General features: G+C 37.0%; 2 protein-coding genes across 8 annotated transcripts in view; one reads left to right on the top strand and one right to left on the bottom strand.

Moving 5' to 3' along the window:
• Window positions 1-19987, bottom strand: part of GIGYF2 (GRB10 interacting GYF protein 2) — a 144763-nt gene that overhangs the window by 65651 nt on the left and 59125 nt on the right. For all 5 annotated transcript variants that reach the window (XM_043578187.1, XM_043578189.1, XM_043578185.1 and 2 more), the window contains 2 exons: window positions 15523-15634; window positions 14624-14664 (listed from right to left, as the gene is read on the bottom strand). In XM_043578187.1, the coding sequence (XP_043434122.1) occupies window positions 14624-14664; window positions 15523-15634 (153 nt within the window). The remainder of the gene's footprint in view (window positions 1-14623; window positions 14665-15522; window positions 15635-19987) is intronic.
• On the top strand, window positions 72-10007 carry KCNJ13 (potassium inwardly rectifying channel subfamily J member 13). 3 transcript variants are annotated; one of them, XM_043578193.1, is made up of 4 exons: window positions 79-211; window positions 5390-5514; window positions 5623-5865; window positions 7659-10007. In XM_043578193.1, the coding sequence occupies exons 2-4, from the start codon at window positions 5406-5408 to the stop codon at window positions 8279-8281; spliced, it is 975 nt and encodes a 324-aa protein (XP_043434128.1). In that variant the 5' UTR covers window positions 79-211; window positions 5390-5405; the 3' UTR covers window positions 8282-10007. The 3 variants fall into 3 exon arrangements, with proteins under 3 accessions (XP_043434129.1, XP_043434128.1, XP_043434127.1); XM_043578194.1 differs by having other exon boundaries at window positions 72-211; window positions 5390-5629; window positions 7659-7866; XM_043578192.1 differs by having other exon boundaries at window positions 5390-5865.

The following is a 19987-nucleotide window of genomic DNA, read 5'->3' as shown; positions in this document are numbered from 1 at the left end:
GACTAAGTGACCAATCACATCAGCTTCAGCTGAAACTAGCCCCCACGACATTATAAACAGAGGAATGTGAACTGTAAACCCAGTCCAAGAAGAGAACCTAAAAGCTAGTCTTGTAGATTAAAATTACCTTACCAAAAAGACAGACTCCACAAGTCTGGTTTTCTCAAGACCTACCTACCTGTGCACACAGGCTGACCCAGCAAAAGAACTGGTGAGTACATGAAATAATATTATTTCTTTCCTTAAGAGGAACAGAGAAAGAAACTGAGTATCTTTACTCTTTAAACAAAGATATTACCTACAGGGTCATATATTAAGGTTCTTTATTCTTTTTCCTTAAATTTTAGAAATGGATTTACTGAAATCAGTAACTGAAATGGAGTTACTGAAAGCATTACTGGAAATTTTCTTGTTTTATTCAGTGTATACTAACTCTCCATTATAATATAAAAATGAGTAGAAAGGAAAGACCCTAGAAAAAATTCAGTGGCTTTTAAAAATATATATAGATATATTTCTTTTGGAAGCGATTTTAAAAATCCAAAATAAGCCTACAGAAACAAATGACCAAAAAAAAAAATTTTTTTTAATCCATGAAAAAAGTGACGAATATCTAATTTTCAATGTCGTTTTAAATTAGTACTGAAATTAGTAGATTCTTCTACAAGTAAGAAATTAAAATATACAAGAATCTCTGAGCTTATATAAGAGTTAGCACACTGCCCTGATTACAGAGGGTAGAAGAGAAAAGACTCTGTACAATCAGTTTTCACACCAGACATAAAAAAAATACAGAGCAATACTGTGATCATTTAACATTTGTAGTTACACCCTACTATCTCAACTGTTTAACATGAAGGATACTACTACCTTACAATATGGCAAAAGACATAATTTTGAATGTTACAACAAAGTAAAATGAATCAATAATCCTGACAGCCAGAATGAAGCATCCAAACTATCATTTTTATAAAGTAGTATTTTCCACCAAAGTTTATAAATGGACAAATATTTTACCAGCCCACACATGGAGATACAAACAAACCTTCCCAAGCTTCAATTCTATTGTCTATTGGGATCAGTTAGTGAGAATCATATAAATACAAACCAAGACAAATATATTCAAAGAGTATTTGTACACCTGTAGGGATATGAAAATTACTTGGAAATGTAATAGTATAAACATAATGTCTGCCCATCAGTCACTTTTTTAAATCTGATGGAGAGAAAATCTATATACATCAGGCAACAATTATATAATTTTTAAGCACCATGTAAGCAAATGTAAAACCATGAGAGAAAAGAAAAAAAAAATCATCTAAGAAACCTATGTCAGTTGAAAGAAGCAGAAGTAAGTTTAGAAATTCACAGAGTTTTAGGAGACCGTGTTATTTAATCCCCTGTCTTTTTCTGTTTTTAAATAGAAGGAAGCCTGGCCAAGGGGATTGGGTAGCTTGCCCAACTGACACAGCTATGTAACCAACAGAGCCAGAGCATGGTAGGCTAGATTCCCCACTTTGTCTTCATTATGCTAAGCCATACTGTTTACATGAATCCAAAGATGGACGTATTCAGGGTAATCTGTTAAGTGGGGATCAAAATCTTACTTCTCTCAACTACTCCACTTCTCAACACAATCTAAACAAGTTCAAGCAAGGATTTATATATAAAAACCAGAAAACTTCATGGTTTTGATATTAGCCTTTTGACATCCTTGTTCACAGGGTTTTTCATGTATTGATTAATTGCAAGAGAAAAAATGAAATTGTAGAAGTCTAGCGTTAACTGTTATAAAGCTGTAACAAGTAACAACCCCGAAAAAGCCCAAATAATAATAATTTTGTTAGCAACAGTACATATATATATATATATATACACACATATACATATATATACACACACACATAGAAAGGCTATCTCCCTAGATAATGAGTTTTAGAATTTAATAAAGTAGGTTGAAAATTAAGAATCATGCAGCTCCTCCCCTCCCCCCGCAAAAAAAAACCTACTGTGAAACAGTAAACAATTAGTAGCATTCACCAGGACAGCAGTTCCCTAGGTGGAATAAGCACCAGGGGTACAAGGCCCATGATAGACCTTTATACACAAAGCAGGAAGGAATATTAAAGGTGAAATTACTATAATGCTACATACCAATTTTACCTGAAAATCAGAAAAAAAATAAAAGAAACCATATAGGACACTGCAGTGGTTCACAACCTTCCTGAAGGCAGCCAACAACTATCCTTTCTTATATCCTCCTTCTTCCTCTTCGAGTGTCAAAATGCCTTTCTTTTATAAAATTATGATGATATATCCTAACAATTATTTTCTCCCTGGAAAAATACAAAGTAGGCAATGCTACTAAGAACTCTCCTCTCCACACTTCGTTTTAATTTGTACTGATCTAGTAACATCCAAAAGATGTAGTAATCGTATGTAACCATGTAATAATTGTAGCTGTGCAAATCTTCAAATTTTACAAATGTCTTCCTTAACTGAAAATAAATTTCTTGCCTAAAAGTCACAGGGTTGAACCTAAGCATTCATGAAGACCAAATATTCTGTAATGACTCAAACAAAACTAGTCAAATGGAACATAGTATTACTAACAAAGGCTAACCAGGATTAAAATGTCTATTTTTTAAGCAATATAGTGCTGACTCTGGATTTGGTGTGGGATTCACCAACACTTACTACTTTTGTGATCCTAGGAAATTCATTACGCCTCAGTTTCTCTATCTGTAAAATGGGAATTATAATGGCACTACTGTGAAAGTTAGGAAGCATTAGTAATAATAATAAAGCAACTAACACTGAAAGGTTACTCTGTGCCAGGCATTGCCTGCTGGCTTCACATGAGTTGACACACATGAAAGTGGTATGATTCCTGCCACATAATAAACAATATATCCTTACTAATATTATTAATCGTTACTGTCCTAAGAATCATGTATGAAGTTAACAATAGTTTATGATAGATACTTGAGATAGTTGTAGGGACGGGAAGAACATCTACTAGAAGTGCTAAAAATCTGGCTGTCAAAGACTGCCTTGTGAATACAATGCCAATCACCTTGGGAAAGGTTTTTATTTCACCAAACTTTCAAAACAGCTTCTTGTAGTAAGAAAATTAACTTGTAAAGTTAGTCAGACATGGATAATAACATAAATAATCTAAGGCTCCCACCTGCCTAGTCTGATCCTTGGTGACCTCATCTGAAAAATGGGGTAATAATGTCTACCTTGCTGAGATACCAAAGAATTAAAGATAATGCAATATGAAAACATCTAGCAAAGTGCCTACGAAAATTTTATTATTTCTGTTGTTACTTTCAAAAGGGCAGAGATAAGGTCTCCTAAAGCATTTAAAGAATGTAGCAAAATGAGTCATTAAATAGCCATGCTGAGGGAAAAAAATACATTAAATGATAATGACCACTTGTTAGAATAATGAATTATAAAGCATTAATGACCTAAGAGTTTTTTAAAGTTTATAATATGGAACTAAAATGGCTATCCACTCTAAATAAATTTTAACAATTATCTCCGTGTTCCGACAGTAATTCAGATCTGAAGAAAATACAAGAGAATGTCTCTACTATCACCAATAAATGTTATATTAGCCTCGGGAAGGGGGGGCGGAGAGGGAGGGAAAGTATATATCCAGCTGGCCAATGTCCAATTCCCATAACACAGGAAGGGAGTCTCCACAGACCCCCAAGTCCCTAGATACAAGAAGGATCCAGCAAACCCAAGCAACAATGCCTCTAGTCCCCTTCTTAAGCGTCACTGCCATTCAAAAGGTAGGAAGGGGAAATGCAGTACTCTCAAAGACACCTACTTCTGAAGGAAGCAGCTAGGCAGAGTCAAATGCAAAGCTTCAATTCCCATTCTGTTCCTGGTAGGCTCTACATAAAAGTCTTAAGATGCTTTTGACACATGCAAGAACAGTCACATAGAAAGCATACCTTAGCTTTCTTTTCACCACACAGAGAAAAGCATACCCATTGATTTACAATTTAACTGTTTATAGCTAAAAACTAATTATATTAATTAACTTTTAAAAATTGCCATTTGGTGCCTTAATGGTTATCTTAGTTCATTACACTTGAAGCTTTTTCTTCTGGTTTACCTACTTTCAAAACTAACATTATCTAGCGATCTCTACCTGGAATTTCTTATTTACCAAGAAAATAATTCTCTCAGGGCGCCTGGGTGGCTCAGTCAGTTAAGCATCCAACTTCGGCTCAGGTCACGATCTCACAGTCCGTGAGTTCGAGCCCCACGTTGGGCTCTATGCTGACAGCTCAGAGCCTGGAGCCTGCTTCGGATTCTGTGTCTCCCTCTCTCGCTGCCCCTCCCCTACTCATGCTCTGTCTCTGTCTCAAAAATAAATTAAAAAAAAAAAAATTTTTTTTTAAGAAAGTAATTCTCTCCCCACCCAACAATCAAATCACAATCTAGAATATTCAGAGGGCAGCAAGAAGGAAAGAATCCATGAAAATGGTCACAAAGTGACAAAAACAAATAAAGCCTATTCATAAAACTTTCAACAGGCTAATTTAAAAAAAGTATACATTACAACCATAGGTCTCTAAATGCTTAGACCTGTCCTAGCACGAAGTTCGGTTTCCAAATATTTGCAGACAGCTTAACACTACATTTCCAAATGCTTTCTAGTTATTTACACAGAGGAACACATATTTAACTTATTCCTCTTAATTATGAATTACTCGTAATTTTAAATTATTAATTATGAAAAGTAGATAAACACATAACGTTTAGTCAAATCAACAGCTACTTTTGCCTGGACGCTTGCAAGAGAGGGGGCACTGACAAGCCACAAACCATATCCCCAACTTTCAGGGATCTTAAAATATATTCAAAAATATTAAAATGCCATGGGGCGCCTGGGTGGCGCAGTCGGTTAAGCGTCCGACTTCAGCCAGATCACGATCTCGCGGTCCGGGAGTTCGAGCCCCGCGTCAGGCTCTGGGCTGATGGCTCAGAGCCTGGAGCCTGTTTCCGATTCTGTGTCTCCCTCTCTCTCTGCCCCTCCCCTGTTCATGCTCTGTCTCTCTCTGTCCCAAAAATAAATAAACGTTGAAAAAAAAATTTTTTTTTTAATATTAAAATGCCAATAGTTTAACAGCCATTCAAAAGAAACAATAAGATCCTAAGGCAGCCCCTGATCAGGCAGCATACAAATGGCTTAGTCAGTAAATGCCCCCTTCAAGGAGAGGGGAGAGAGAGCTGTCAGACTGGAAAAGCTGGCCCAGTAGCTAGGGAAGCATTCCAAAAACAGGACAAAGTGAATGAAGTCTCAAAATTTATTAATATTAGCTATAGAACAGTTAAGAGCTTACTAACTTATTCTTGGTTTCAGAAAATTACAGACCAAGATGGATGGCAGTAATTGCAAAGCTACTGCTCCTCTCCTAACTCAGAGGTACCGGAGGATGGTCACCAAGGACGGCCACAGCACACTGCAAATGGATGGTGCCCAAAGAGGTCTTGTATATCTTCGAGATGCTTGGGGAATCCTAATGGACATGCGCTGGCGCTGGATGATGTTGGTCTTTTCTGCTTCTTTTGTTGTCCACTGGCTTGTCTTTGCAGTGCTCTGGTATGTTCTAGCGGAGATGAACGGTGATCTGGAACTAGATCATGATGCCCCACCTGAAAACCACACTATCTGTGTGAAGTACATCACCAGTTTCACAGCTGCATTCTCCTTCTCCCTGGAGACACAACTCACAATTGGCTATGGTACCATGTTCCCCAGTGGTGACTGTCCAAGTGCAATCGCCTTACTTGCCATACAAATGCTACTAGGCCTCATGCTAGAGGCTTTTATCACAGGTAATTGTTTTTGTTTTTAAAAAAAAAAAAAATTACAAGTGTTTTGGAGAGGCGGTAGTCAGTTATAAACAACTGTGTTGTAGAATCATTTACTTGCGTTATTAGCAGGTAATTTCTACGATTGAAAAGAAAGTCTGGGGCCAAGTGACAGGTGAAATTATAAGAAACCCGACTCTTAAATTTTACCTATTAGAACTCTATAAGAAAAAAGAAAGGATCATTCTGACACTAACTTGCAAGCAACATCATATACCAAAAAAATATATTAACAGAAGATGTAAAGGGTATTCTTCAGAGAAGCTAAATGCTTTGTTAAATAGGTGAATAAATATGTTCAATGCATATTTTGACAATCATTTTATCTAACAAAGGAATTTGATTTTTTTCCCCCTTTACTGGGTTAGAATTTCCTCCTCTGAGTTCATCTGTTCAACATTTACTCAACATTCACCAGTAGGCCCAGAGCACCATAGTCAGCATATTTAAAGATCAAGTATACACATACTTAACTTGAAATAGGGCCACAAAGATTATGAAATTTTACATATAAACCTGATTAACACATAAGACTTTCTTCTAATAAAGTAGGGTTAGTGTCATTTTTATAAGTGATACATACAGTTTAAAAATAAAAAAAAAAAAAAACCCCGAAAAGAAAACCTGGCTTTAACACACTACCCAATGATAATCTGAAAAGGTAAGTAATGGGCCATATGAAGGGTGATCTGGAGTCAAGTCCATTGTGCTGCCAACCAACTTTATAACCTGTAACAAATCACTTAACTGCTCTACAAGGGTTTTTTAACTGGGTCAGTCCTTAGATAAAATTTAGAGGATCCAAGAACTTAGAAAAAACTTGCATTTTTGTTCACTCACCCCTAACTGAAATTTGCCATTTCTTCCATTATAAATGTAGGCAATAACAACAAAAAAATAGTATCAGCATTTTCGTATCACACTCCTATACTTCAAAAGTACACTATTAAACCCACAACTAAATTTCATTGTTGAATGCATTTTTCTTGTTGTTGAATGCTTTATTAAAGCACATATAGTACTATAATTTTCTTAAATGTTCAACTGGATTTCAGTACATTTGGTTTCCTGTATATGCATTTTATTTTTATGCATTTAAAGCGTAATCTGATAGGCGGTCCATAGACCATAGACCTCACCAGCCTGCCAACAAGATCTGTGGCACAAAAGTGGTTAAGAAACCCTAACCTATAGGTTGGGGGCACACAGAAGATGCACTCTGAAAAGTGCACTGAAATCACCTTAGGGGCAGACCTTCTAATAAAGGGGGGGGGGGGGGGGGGTTAGAGAAGTTTCCACGTTAAATAATTCCTCAGTGTATCCCTCATCCTACTGGTCCCATTCCCCACCCCAAATCATTCTACTCTAAATCTAATTTCTACTTCAACTCGAAATCACAAATGAATTCTAGTAACAAGCAAATCTTGTTACTTTTTTTTAAAGTGGGGACAGAAATGTAGGAAACGACCATTTGATTTTATAAGACATGAGAAGACGCAGTTACATTTCTTTGTAACAAAGTGAATTTTGCTTAACCATTCTGAAATCACAGTTTTTAAATAAGGATGTATGTACATTTTGAAAAATGCTTCAGGCAAGTAAGACTACCCAAATTAACAATGTGTTCAATTCTTGACTCACTTAGAAGGCACCGCATCAAGGAATGTGTAACTATTTGATATACCCTTCTCATTCAGAAAAGGTATTGATATTTCAAGTGTTCATTCTAAAAAAAATTCAATGGTTTCTACTTTTAGGTGCCTTTGTGGCGAAGATTGCCCGGCCGAAAAATCGAGCTTTCTCAATTCGTTTTACAGACTTAGCAGTAGTAGCTCACATAGATGGCAAACCTAATCTAATTTTCCAAGTGGCCAACACTCGACCTAGCCCTCTAACCAGTGTCCGGGTCTCCGCTGTACTCTATCAGGAAAGAGAAAACGGTGAACTCTACCAGACCAGTGTGGACTTCCACCTTGATGGCATCAATTCTGAGGAATGTCCATTCTTTATCTTTCCACTAACCTACTATCACTCCATTATACCATCAAGTCCTCTGGCTACTCTGCTCCAGCATGAAAATCCTCCGCACTTTGAATTAGTTGTATTCCTCTCAGCAATGCAGGAAGGGACTGGAGAAATATGCCAAAGGAGGACATCCTACCTACCCTCCGAAATCATGTTACATCACTGTTTTGCATCTCTGTTGACCCGGGGTTCCAAAGGTGAATACCAAATCAAGATGGAGAATTTTGACAAGACTGTTCCTGAACTTCCCACTCCTGTGGTCTCCAAGAGCCCAAACAGGACTGACCTGGACATCCGTATCAATGGACAAAGCATGGACAATTTTCAGATCTCTGAAACAGGACTGACAGAATAAGATGTATCCACGGCACCCTATTTTTTAATGTATTATGCAGCTACTTTTCCTTCGTTATAACTTTTTTTTCAATGCTGATTACATCTCTCTGATGATATCATGGTAACAAGCCTATGCCCATAAAAATGGCTGAGCTAATAATACACATTCTGGAAATTTAACATTCTACCTTATAAGTTTGTATCTGTGGTTATCTGCTAAAATCAATGCATCTCAACATGACAGATATTTATATAACAGCAAGTTGGTGAATTTATCATAACGTGGATGATACCACTAATGAAGGGAAAACGGGACAGTAAAGTTTAACTCAGCCGAACTCTAAGATCAACCACAAATCTCTCATTTTCATCTGCAAGTTGAAGCAACAGTCTAGTTTGAAACCTAGCCCCCTGGGTAGAATGATGATTTCACAACATTTAGCGAACATCCTTTTAAAAGTGTTATTTTTTCAAGACAACAAAGATCATTCCTCTGGTTCTTCATACTACAAAGCTGGAGTAAGTATTACCCCCCCCCTTAATTCTTAACATCTAAGAACAAAAAAATTCACAAGAAAAACAATGGAGAGATTTATATGTAGCTCTAAAGGCATTATACCCAAACACATGCACATGTTCACATATTTGTGGCAGAAGTGATGAGATCAAGTGAGAGCTCCAGCCTGAATGGAACCTGTAAGGTGGTATTTTTGTAAGGAGATGCAAAATTATATCTACTATCAAACAGTGATTTAAAAATCATAATCAACTATTCATCTGAATGGCTTCTAAGTAAAAACAGTCCCTTCTTCCCTATGACCTATTCAATGGTATAAAACAATGCAACAACTCTAAATAACTCATAAATGCAAAGCTATTTAAGTTTTTGTAGATATAAAGGTTTACTTATACGTAATTCAAATAGGAAAAAAATCTCCAGTAGATAAAGCAAAAAATAATTAGGCAACAAAGTATTTTCAAACCCAAATTCCTGTTTCCAACTTCAAATAGTTTTTTCTATAAACACAAAATGAGTGTTTATTCATCAGTAGGAGGTTGAACTAGATAAACTCTATTATTTCTTACCAAATCTAATACTCCATGAAAATTATACTCTCTCTCTGCTTCAATTTTTATTTAATATATACTTAGATGAACGCTTTCCCTTACCTCCAGTTTAATTTAAAACCATTCTCTCTGCATAGCCTTCATTTTGATTTAAAAAAAGAAAAAACTGTCTTCAAAGCAAACAAGAACCAAAAAAGTCGCCCTATCAGATTTCAAGTAGATTTGTGGCTGCTCTTCTTTTCTGTAATTCTCCTTCTTCAAGTTTAGTAGGAAAAGTAAAAGATTAACCCTCCCCACTGGTGATGACCTAGCCAGGAATCAGCCCATGAATAAATACTAGCCTAGTAAAGGCAATCTGGTGTGACAAGCAGGGCAGAGCAGCAGTCACATTTTTCTACTCTTTGACCAAAAGGAAAAGCAAATAAAGAAGAGCTCTGGAGTAGTCAAATCGTGATAACAGCAAAAAAAAAAAAAAAAGTCAAGGACACAGAAACTTAATTATTGTAAACTTTTGCTGTTTGAAACTTTTAGGCATCCTTAAATGCTAACCAGACCAACAGACTTTTTTTTCCAACCCAGGACTGTCATAACCCATATAGACAACAGGAATTCTTATTTCTATAATAAAGTAACAAGATTCACCTAACCTGTGAAAATAAAGTAGTATCAAAGATTTACATGGTATGTTTTTTCCTAAGAGCTCTATATCACTTACACAGATTACAACTCCCAACAGTTAGGTGAAGCTGCCCAAAGATCTGGGATGAGTCTCCCTGCAGACAGCATGTTCTCCATTCAAGTCAGAGCACTCTCAAAGTACACAATGTACATATAAGCTCTGCCTCTGAAAACTAGATGTGACTTCCCCTACACACACCCCAAAATAACTGTTGGTATACTAATGCTATTTGATAAATGTTTCACAAGTAGACAACTAAGAAATGCAATCAGAAAATCAGAAACTTCTGTCTAGGTGGCTTAAAGCTTCTGAAAGCACTGTTCATGATTCTTTCACTTACTTTCAGTGAATCACAGCCTCTACATTAAGGATTAAGTTTTCCGCCAAGATACCATTCTCCTTGGCAGGAGAAGGGAGTACAAATGGAAAGAGGGGGTGATTACTGGGAGATGGGAACAGCATCTCTAATTCCTGGATACACAGCTCACTAATCTGGGGCACCTGGGAGCCCAAGGATGATACCTTAGATTCATGACTAAGAAGACCACATTGGAATTAACTTTAAAAATGATTTAGGAAACTGATACAGATAAGCATGACAATCCCAACAAACTACACAAGCAGTTACTAAAAACATAACATCTAGTTTTGATATATGTACAAGCCCATAATACCTACTGCAGGCAGCACCTAATAACCAAAAGCTGCTATGTCTACTTCAAAGTATTTTACACCAAAATGCACTAACTGGTATTACATTAGGCTGAACCTATTAGTATCAAATGGATCATTTTTTATTTAATGAACTTTCAATTGCATCTTCAGAGAATCATACTACAAGATCATCACCAGAACTGATCTCCCCCTCTGCAACAATAATTCCTACTGAATAGAAATTGTAATTCCAGTATCACAGGCCTTTTTCTACCTCCACATTGCCCCATAGATGTGTTCATAGTCGTTATGTACAATTCTCGTCCCAATGTCTATAAATATACCCATTTCTCTCCAATAGAAGAAGCAAATACAGGATATAAACCATCTTTAATTTTAAAAACAAGTCATTCTGAAACCTTTAGTACTCAAATTATCTTAATTTGATGTCAGAGAACATCTCACAAGTGACCAATATATCACTCTGCCCCAACAAACTAGTTTAGTACTGCCATTCTTGAAGAGTGGAAGATACAAAAGCAAATTTTTTTTGAGAGAGAGAGAGAGAACAAGTGCACAGCACGAGCAGGGAGCAGGGCAGAGAGAAAGGAAAGAGAGAATCCCAAGCAGGCTCTGTGCTGTCAGCACAGAGCCCAACACCGAGCTTGATCCCACAAACCGTGAGATCATTACCTGAGCTGAAATCAAGAGTCAGATAGACACTCAACCAACTGAGCAACCCAGGCACCTCCAAGAAAAAAACTTTTTAATCTACAATATTTACAACAAAAGCGGATTACTTATAAAAAGAAAGGTTCAAAATTATTAGCACAGTTAATATACCTAAGTGAGCATCTTATCAAAAAACATTCAATAAAAGCCACTATGATTTATTTGAATATATATATGGAACATGCCCTGCTATTTTAGTAGGGAAAACTTTCTTTATACTCTTAATCACTTCACATCAATTTAGTTTTACAGAACTCATCTTTTCAAATATATACCTTTGTATACACGTATACAAAGGAAAAAACCTGTATTTTTTTAAGGTTTTTTTTTAAAGTTTTTTTTGAGAGAGCACAAGTGAAGGAGGGGACAGAGAAAGAGGGAGACAGAGAATCCCAAGTGGGCTCCACGCTGTGAGCCCAGAGCCTGACACAGGATTCAAACTCACAAAACTGTGAGATGATAACCTGAGCTGAAACCAAGAGTCAGTCGCTAACTGACAGAGCCACCCAGATGCCCCCAAAACCTGTATTTTTAAAGAGAGTGGTCAGAGAGATTTCTCAGGTTGAATTAATATACTAGTTAAAATACAAGTTGGGCAAATAATGATGAAAAGGAACTTTACACTCTAACCAAACTACGAAAGTATGACTGTGGTGAATAGTTAAAATCGAGCTACTGTCATAACAGAGAACACAGGGCTTTTCCAAAGCAACCCAAGTCATTTTCAGACACCTCTATTAGATCTTTTTAACTGAGACTATGTTGAGTACCTACCACCTTAAACCTACCCTTTAGACTAACACAGATCAAACTTAATTCCTCTTTCTCAATTGTTGAGCAAATATTTGCAGACAGTAACCCTAAAAACACTCCTCCCCACTCTGTCCTGTCCACAGTTTTGTCTGCTGTGTAAACAGCCCCATTTCCGTCAGGCATTCACCATCACAGGGCTGCAAATGCCCCATTCTACTCCAATATATGGATCCCTTCCAGGTGTGGCCAGTCCTGCACACAATATTTAAGCTGTCCTGTGTCAACATAAGACAGCGGGTGTCCCTATTGCCCGCCTCATGAGGATCCTACAGTTCTAGTAAATGTTATGCTGGTTAACACGGAGGACACAGTCAGCTAAGAAAGCTGTGCTTTTCCCCAGCAAGTTGCTATTACACCATTATTCCATATCTTAAATTCTAGAGTTTACGTGAGAGTTAACATTTTCTGCTGTTAAACTTCCATCTGATTAGATCTTGTCTCTTGTTCCATCTTAATTCTGATCTTAAGTCCCAGGTGTTCCACTCTATAGCTACCCCTCTAACTACTGAGTAATCTGAAAATCTGATCACACATCAACACTGTCATCCAAAGAAAAGGAATGTTTATACAGCACATAGCACAAGACCTATCATACAAGTCAGAATTCAGTAACTGTTGAACAAATAAAGGAGTCCATATACTCTTATTTAATCCTAAAAATTCTGTAAGGCATTCTCACCTGTATTTATTATGAGACTACTGAATATGAGAGCTTAGATTACCAGTGATCTTCTGATTCAAAACCGTGTACTCTTTAAACTACCCCTCATTATCTGTCTCTAGTCACTGGCAAAAGTATTAAGTCAGACAAGGATGAGAGCAGAGGTCCCAAAACATCCTCCAAATTATATTTATCCAACAGTCTACAATACAAGTAAAGCCATTCATCTAGCAGTAAGTTATCTACCCAGTCTGTTCCAGATTTCTTGGTGCTACACTCATTTAATGGCTTTTCATTAATATAAATATAATTGATTATTTCCAATGTATATTAATAAATGAGAAATTTAAATAACTGATATGTTAAAATGAACTGGTGTGAAAACAATGATGCCAAGTTGACTATTTGGTGTTTTAAAAAATCTGCAAATCCTGGGGCCCCTGGGTGGCTCAGTCGGTTAAGCGTCCAACGTCGGCTCAGGTCGTGATCTTGCGGTTTGTGGGTTCGAGCCCTACATCGGGCTCTGTGCTGACAGCTCAGAGCCTGGAGCCTGCTTTGGATTCTGTGTCTCCCTCTCTCTCTGCCCTTCCCCTGCTTATGCTCTGTCTCTCTCTGTCTCTCAAAAATGAATAAATGTTAAAAAAAAATTTTTTTTTAATCTGCAAATCAGTCTGTGAATGATATTTACATGTTTAACATATATTTTTGACAAATGCTTACTATTGTCAGATACAATCATGCCCTGGAGAACTTTTCTGGCACTTCCAGGAATTGGGAAATCACAAGGTAATTTTCATAACTCCAATGCTGGGGGGGTGCCTGGTGGCTCAGTCGGTTAAGCGTCCGACTTCAGCTCAGGTCACGATCTCACAGTTTAAAGGTTTGAGCCCACATCAGGCTCCATGCTGACAGAGCAGAGCCTGCTTGGGATTCTCTTTCTCCCTCTCTCTGCCCCCTGTAAGTTCCCCACTCACACATGCTTATGTGTGCATTCTCTCTAAATAAATACATAAATACATAAATAAATGAATCCAATGTTACTATGAATTGGCATTCCTTTTTTCTCTCAGACCTTAATACCTACTGGCACTTTAGAAGGCAGTACCTTTAATCAGTCAGAAAAGCCCATCTTAACATTATACGTTCTTTAATATAAACTATAATTAATTCATCACAAACACTGAAACCTTGTTCTCTTACTATGTTCCTTTTAATTCAGTAGCTACCTTAACTATAATTTATTTTGACTCCTCTCATCTCAAAACAAGAAAAAAAACAAAGATTAGGTATCAAAAAGACCAGATCAATAATAAAAGGCTAAAGAAAGAACATTCATAGTTGTAAAATTTGCTCTCTGACACAAAAACAAGCATTCTAGCTTTTTCCCTGTTTCTTTTTCATCCTGTGAGAAATATCTACATTGGAAAAGGAGTTAACAGACTGGTTCCTAACTTAAAATTTCACTTCACAAGAGAGCCTTAATAAAGAATATATGCCTTGCAAAGAATACATAGACCTAAAAAGTTAAATCAAGTAAATCCTAATGGTTGTGTTCATCACCCCTGGTTTTGTGCAACAGAGCCATCAAATAACCACGGAATTATAAATCCAAGCAATGCTACAACTCCATCTACTGGAGAGGCACAGGTAACTGAGTCAATTTTAAATAAATGGATCCTTACATGTGAGCCTTTTAGGAACTAATATCATGGAAGTTCAGATAAAAATACTTCAAAACAGTAAGAAAGCCTTACCTACATCTTTTCGTCCTGGTTTTTCAAAACGTCTGTCACCTCTAGAAAAGATAAAAGAAGTTTCAAACAGGACTTAGGGGTAATATATAGATTTCCTATACATGACAACCACTGCTGTATCTGTCCTTAATAGCATTGCTTTCCTTTTCAAATTGTAAAAACAGACAGCGCCCAACATTTGGAAAATATAAGAAAACACAAAGATGAAAACAAAAATATCCACGATCTCACTTACCAAAAGCCAGCTTCTATTGACCCAGAAATGTTTTTTAAAATTAGATAAGTTTTAATTAGATAGATGCTTTACTTTAGATACACACTATATATAGTTTTATATACTATTTTTGGCACGTGTTTTCCCACATCATTAGATATTTTCAAAATCATAACTTTTAATGGTTATAGAATATTCTATTGTGTGGATATACCATTACATAAGAAGCCATGCTGATATTAAGCTATTTGGCTTGTTTCTAATTATATTATAAATATCATCACAGTGAACATCTTTGTACATACAACTTTGTGGAACTGCCCTCATTCATCAACAGACTTCACAGAGTCACAAAGAACAGAGAAGATGTTTTGACTGATAGCAACAAAAAATAAAATGTCAATTGTCAATGCCTCCCACTGAACACTAATAAACTAACAAATCTGACTAACTATGAAATATCCATGCTGGCACTAACATATTAACCTATTTATCTCCAATGCTTCTTTCATTAAATAAGGATCATTTAAAACTTTCTAACATACATCTTCATACTCAATAATTAAAAGCATTTTTTAAGTGAAATCTTATAACTACACAAAGAAACGTCTCCTCTGGAGAAAGCAGAAAAAATTTTTTTTTACACCAAGAAGTCTTTATGCCAAGATCTGGATCTTTTAGTTACCTTTCCTCCCAGCTCTGTGACCTATGCATTTCCCTGCCACCTCCTCGACCAAAGACACCCTCTACTTCATCAAAGCTTCTTTGGTAGAAACCACATTCACCTCTGCCTCTGCCTGAAAATAAGAAAACAGAAAAAATGATACTCAGATGTCAATATTTGACACATATTCAACACCAACGATTAATCTTTGAAGTTCTGTCTCCACACAGAGGATGTCTATGTTTAAACATTTAGCAAGGCCTGACGGATCTTTACCTGAGAGACCAATAATGGCACTGAAGAGGCTAGACCACAGGAGGTTGAAAGAAACAAGTTAGAAAACAGGTGTTAAGAGTCCCAGTCCTGGATAAGAAACAGTGTCAACGTTAAGTTCTTTAATAAAAAGTTTAACAGTAAAATTCTAAGAAGATCGGTAAACTATTACTACAAATTGGACCTTTTATTGGATTATTTTCAACAAAAATGAAAGATTTAGAGAGCTTCAGAAGAGAGCAGATAAAATATACAAAAGTGAAGCACAAACGTTAATATAATTTATCTAACTCCACAGAAAGGATATTTAAGGGGCGCCTGGGTGGCTCAGCTGGTTGGGCGTCCAACTTCAACTCAGGTCATGATCTCACAGTTCATGAGTTGGAGCCCCACTTCGGCCTCTGTGCTGACAGCTCAGAGCCTGGGAGCCTGCTTTGGATTCTGTCTGTCTGTCTCTCTCTCTCTCTCTCTCTCTCTCTCTCTCTCTCTCCCCCTCCTTCACTCATGCTCTCTGTCTCTCAAAAAAAAATCAACATTAAAAAAAAACTTTAAAAAAAAAAAAAAGAAAGGATAATTTAAATGGCCAACTCTATCAATTTTGGGAACTAACTCCGTAAAGGATGTTCTACACCAACAAAAGCACTCTTTCCCCTTTGCTCAAGTCTTCAAGGAAGAAAAACATCAGGACTAAATTTGAACCCGAGCTAGTGAGAATGTGCTGTATGCAGAGACTGAAAGGTTCTAAATGTTCAGATGTAAACTGGTCTTTACTGAAGTCAATTTGGTCAGATCTATCAAAATCTGACTCAACGATTCTAACCACAATTTATCCTAACAGAAATACACAAACATGCAAATACATATATATGCAGATGTTCACTGCAATGTGTAACACCAGAAATAACCTAAATAAAATTTGATAATATTAAATTTTAGTAGAACATTATGAAGCCACAGAAGATAAAACGCTGACATTAAAAGAAATCTACATTATTCTGTTGAATAACAGAATAATACTTATAAAAATAACTCCGCTTATATAAATTATATGGCTGTTGGGATCAGGAGGAATATCCATCCAACTGGTGCTCTGGGGGCAGAAAGCAATATGAACGTTTTAGCTTTATACTTTCTGCACAATGTGAGGTTTTCTCAACTAATGCGCACCATTTGTATCCAACACACAGATGAGAAAACTGGAAAAGGGTGGGGAGTTTAGAGCTGTACTTAGATAAAATATTACCCATCATCCGTAGCTCACCATTTTTAACAGTGTAAAAACACCCAAAACAAAATGATGATGAATTACGAACGAAAGAATGCATTCCAAAGCTAAATACAAGTGAGTTAAACAATTATTTCAAATATCCACATAGGATTTCTACTTTCTGCTTATAATGTATGAAAACCTGACTCAGAATATACTTGTACTTTTGTGTAACCTTATTATGAAATGCACAGAACTAGTCCAGGTAACCCACATTTCTTCATCTGTAAAATGGAAATGAGACTAGGCTTAAAATATAATAATCTAAAAGTTACTTTCCAGTCAATCTAACTTTATATCAACATAAAGTCGACTCCCCAGTTTCCCATTTCAGTACCTCTCTCCTTAGGAAATGTATACATTTTTTAAAAAATAGCATCTGCATTCTATTAATCAAAAAAGTGCATGTTATTTGAAATACAGTATCAAATGTGTATAATAATATAATTTAGTGTTTAGACAATGCCTGATGCACATACAGATTCCCAGTCATTTATAATAACATAATTACTCATTCGATAATATCCTTATAATAACACGGCTACCAGTGAATATCAACCCACAGGCTAGGAATCCCTGCTTTTGATAAGATACTGCAAATGTATACATTTTATGTAAAATCCTAAAACAGTATAATGCCAAGTGTTATGTAACACTGGGGTGGATCTCCTGCAATGATGATTCTTGGGGTGTAAGAAAGTCCCCTCTTCTGAAGAGGACAATTTTCTCAGTAAACCAATAAGTACCAAGCACCTTGAAAAAGTATTTTATTTTAGAAACCTGAATATGAAAAAAGCCTTCAGGTTGCCAGAAAAACAAGCAAACCACAGACAAAAATATTTTCTGCCAAGTTAACTAGCACTGGTACTGGTCCTCCTTATCAGACTAAAGCTTATTATAAGGAGACACATAAAAAGAATCAGATTCTAGAGCTTTCCAGTTGTAAGGACCATAATCATCTCTAAATACAGTTCTCATATAAGCAGCAGCAAGTACACATAACATGATGAATCTCTCACTCAGCTAAATATTCAAAGGACTGTCCTATTGTCTGAGATTTCACCCGATTCTTTTGGGGGATTAAAATATACTTCCTTTAAACGATGATAAAGACAAGTGGCTGACAGCTGTGTGGATCTGCTGTACTCTTAAACACCTTAACCAGGTAAAATAGAAAGATGACATTTTACACTGTTTCCCCACCCATTTGTTTGTTTAAATTTTACTAGTTCCCGATATTTAGAAGTCAGTCGGTTTTCACATCAAAATCTCCTCAAGTTTGGGGCACCTGGGTGGCTCAGTCGGTTAAACGTCCAACTTAGGCTAAGGTCATGATCTCGTGATTCATGAGTTCAAGCCCCGCATCGGGCTCCGTGCTGACAGCTCAGAGCCTGGAGCCTCCATTGGATTCTGTGTCTCCCTCTCTCACTGCCCCTCTCCTGCTCACACTCTGTGTGTGTATGTGTGTGTGTGTGAGTGTGTGTGTCTCTCTCTCTCAAAAATAAATAAAATATTTTAATAAAAAAAAAAATCTCAAGTTAAAAAGAGCCAAAATAACCATCTAACGTTAGTTTTGCCCATGGGGGGAAGCCATAATAATCATCACTTAACCAACAAGTTAAAATTAAGTACTAACTAAAGAAAACAAAACCAGATTAATGATCTCATGAAATCATCGGAAAAGAAATCACATTTTGGACAATGATGCTAAAAATGTTTTTTACAAAGTGAATTCGTTCATTTGACCAGTTTCATACCATTTGTTCACATCAATGTTAATTAAGTCACTGCTTTTCTCACAGTATCTATCTTTTTGCACATGCCCAGTTTAAATTCTGAATGTAGGACACTATGCGATAACCCCCCACTTGAAAGAATCAGAAAGCAGGGAGAAATTTACCAATCCTTCAGTTTGTTTCTCAATATGGAGTTTTTTAAAGACTGTTTAGAGAGACTGGTGTGTATTTACAGCACACAAAGTTGGTGATCACTTGAGGTTCACAGAAGTGCTGGCTTGTGGACCACCCTTCTTGAATAATCATCTCTGTACAACTTACCCTAAAAAGCACTGGAGGCAAAGCCACCTGAGTGCAACCTCCCCCTGTTGCCAGCCTACCAAAGAAAATCATAGGCAACACCCAAGCAGTAGCCCAGAGCCATCTCCACATCACCACTGCACCACACCACCAAGACACAAAGACCTCAGGTGAATTCTGGACCAACGGAACCTCACTGCACGTGAGAAGCTGAATGGCATGGGGAGCTTTTGAAGCACACACATGCCTAAATCTCACCACCCAGGATCCGACTGCAGAAGTACTTCTAACAAATCCCCAGGTTAAAAACTACCGTTCTGGAAACTGGCAAATTCAGAAGGAAAAACCACGTATACCTTGCTAACAGTACGTGGCCTACAAGCGGAGAGCTTTAGCTGCCCCATCATTATTCGCCACCCCTGCGCTCCCACATGCTACACTTTTTTTTTGAGTTTACTTATTTATTTTGAGAGAGAAAGACAGAGAGAGTGCACAAGCGAGGAAAGGGCAGAAAGAAGGAGAGACAGAATCCCAAGCAGGCTCTACGCAGAGCCTGACGTGGGGCTCAAACTCACGAACCGTGAGATCATGACCTGAGCCGAAATCAAAAGCCAGACACTTAACCGACTGTGCCACCCAGGCGCCCTGCATTCCCACATTCGGAATGGACTACCGAAAGTGTCCTCTTCACAGGAGTGCAGAACTTAATATGGCCTCTATAAAGGCTGAGTATAAATTATTCTATTCATAAGGCACAACTTTAAGAAAAAGAGAATCCAGATATTCCACACCCTTGATCACACCAACCTGGGTGGTGTGTGGTATGTGGAGACAGTGGCCTCTGGCTCTGCAGATACCCAACTCTTCCACTTCTGAAGCACTTCTTCAAAAATTACAAGAGATGTCTAGA

The sequence above is a fragment of the Prionailurus bengalensis genome, chromosome C1, assembly GCF_016509475.1.
Source record: "Prionailurus bengalensis isolate Pbe53 chromosome C1, Fcat_Pben_1.1_paternal_pri, whole genome shotgun sequence".
In the NCBI taxonomy this organism is placed as follows: Eukaryota; Metazoa; Chordata; class Mammalia; order Carnivora; family Felidae; genus Prionailurus; species Prionailurus bengalensis.
The sequence above is the reverse complement of the archived record's forward strand: the minus strand, read 5'-3'. Positions and strand labels throughout refer to the sequence as shown.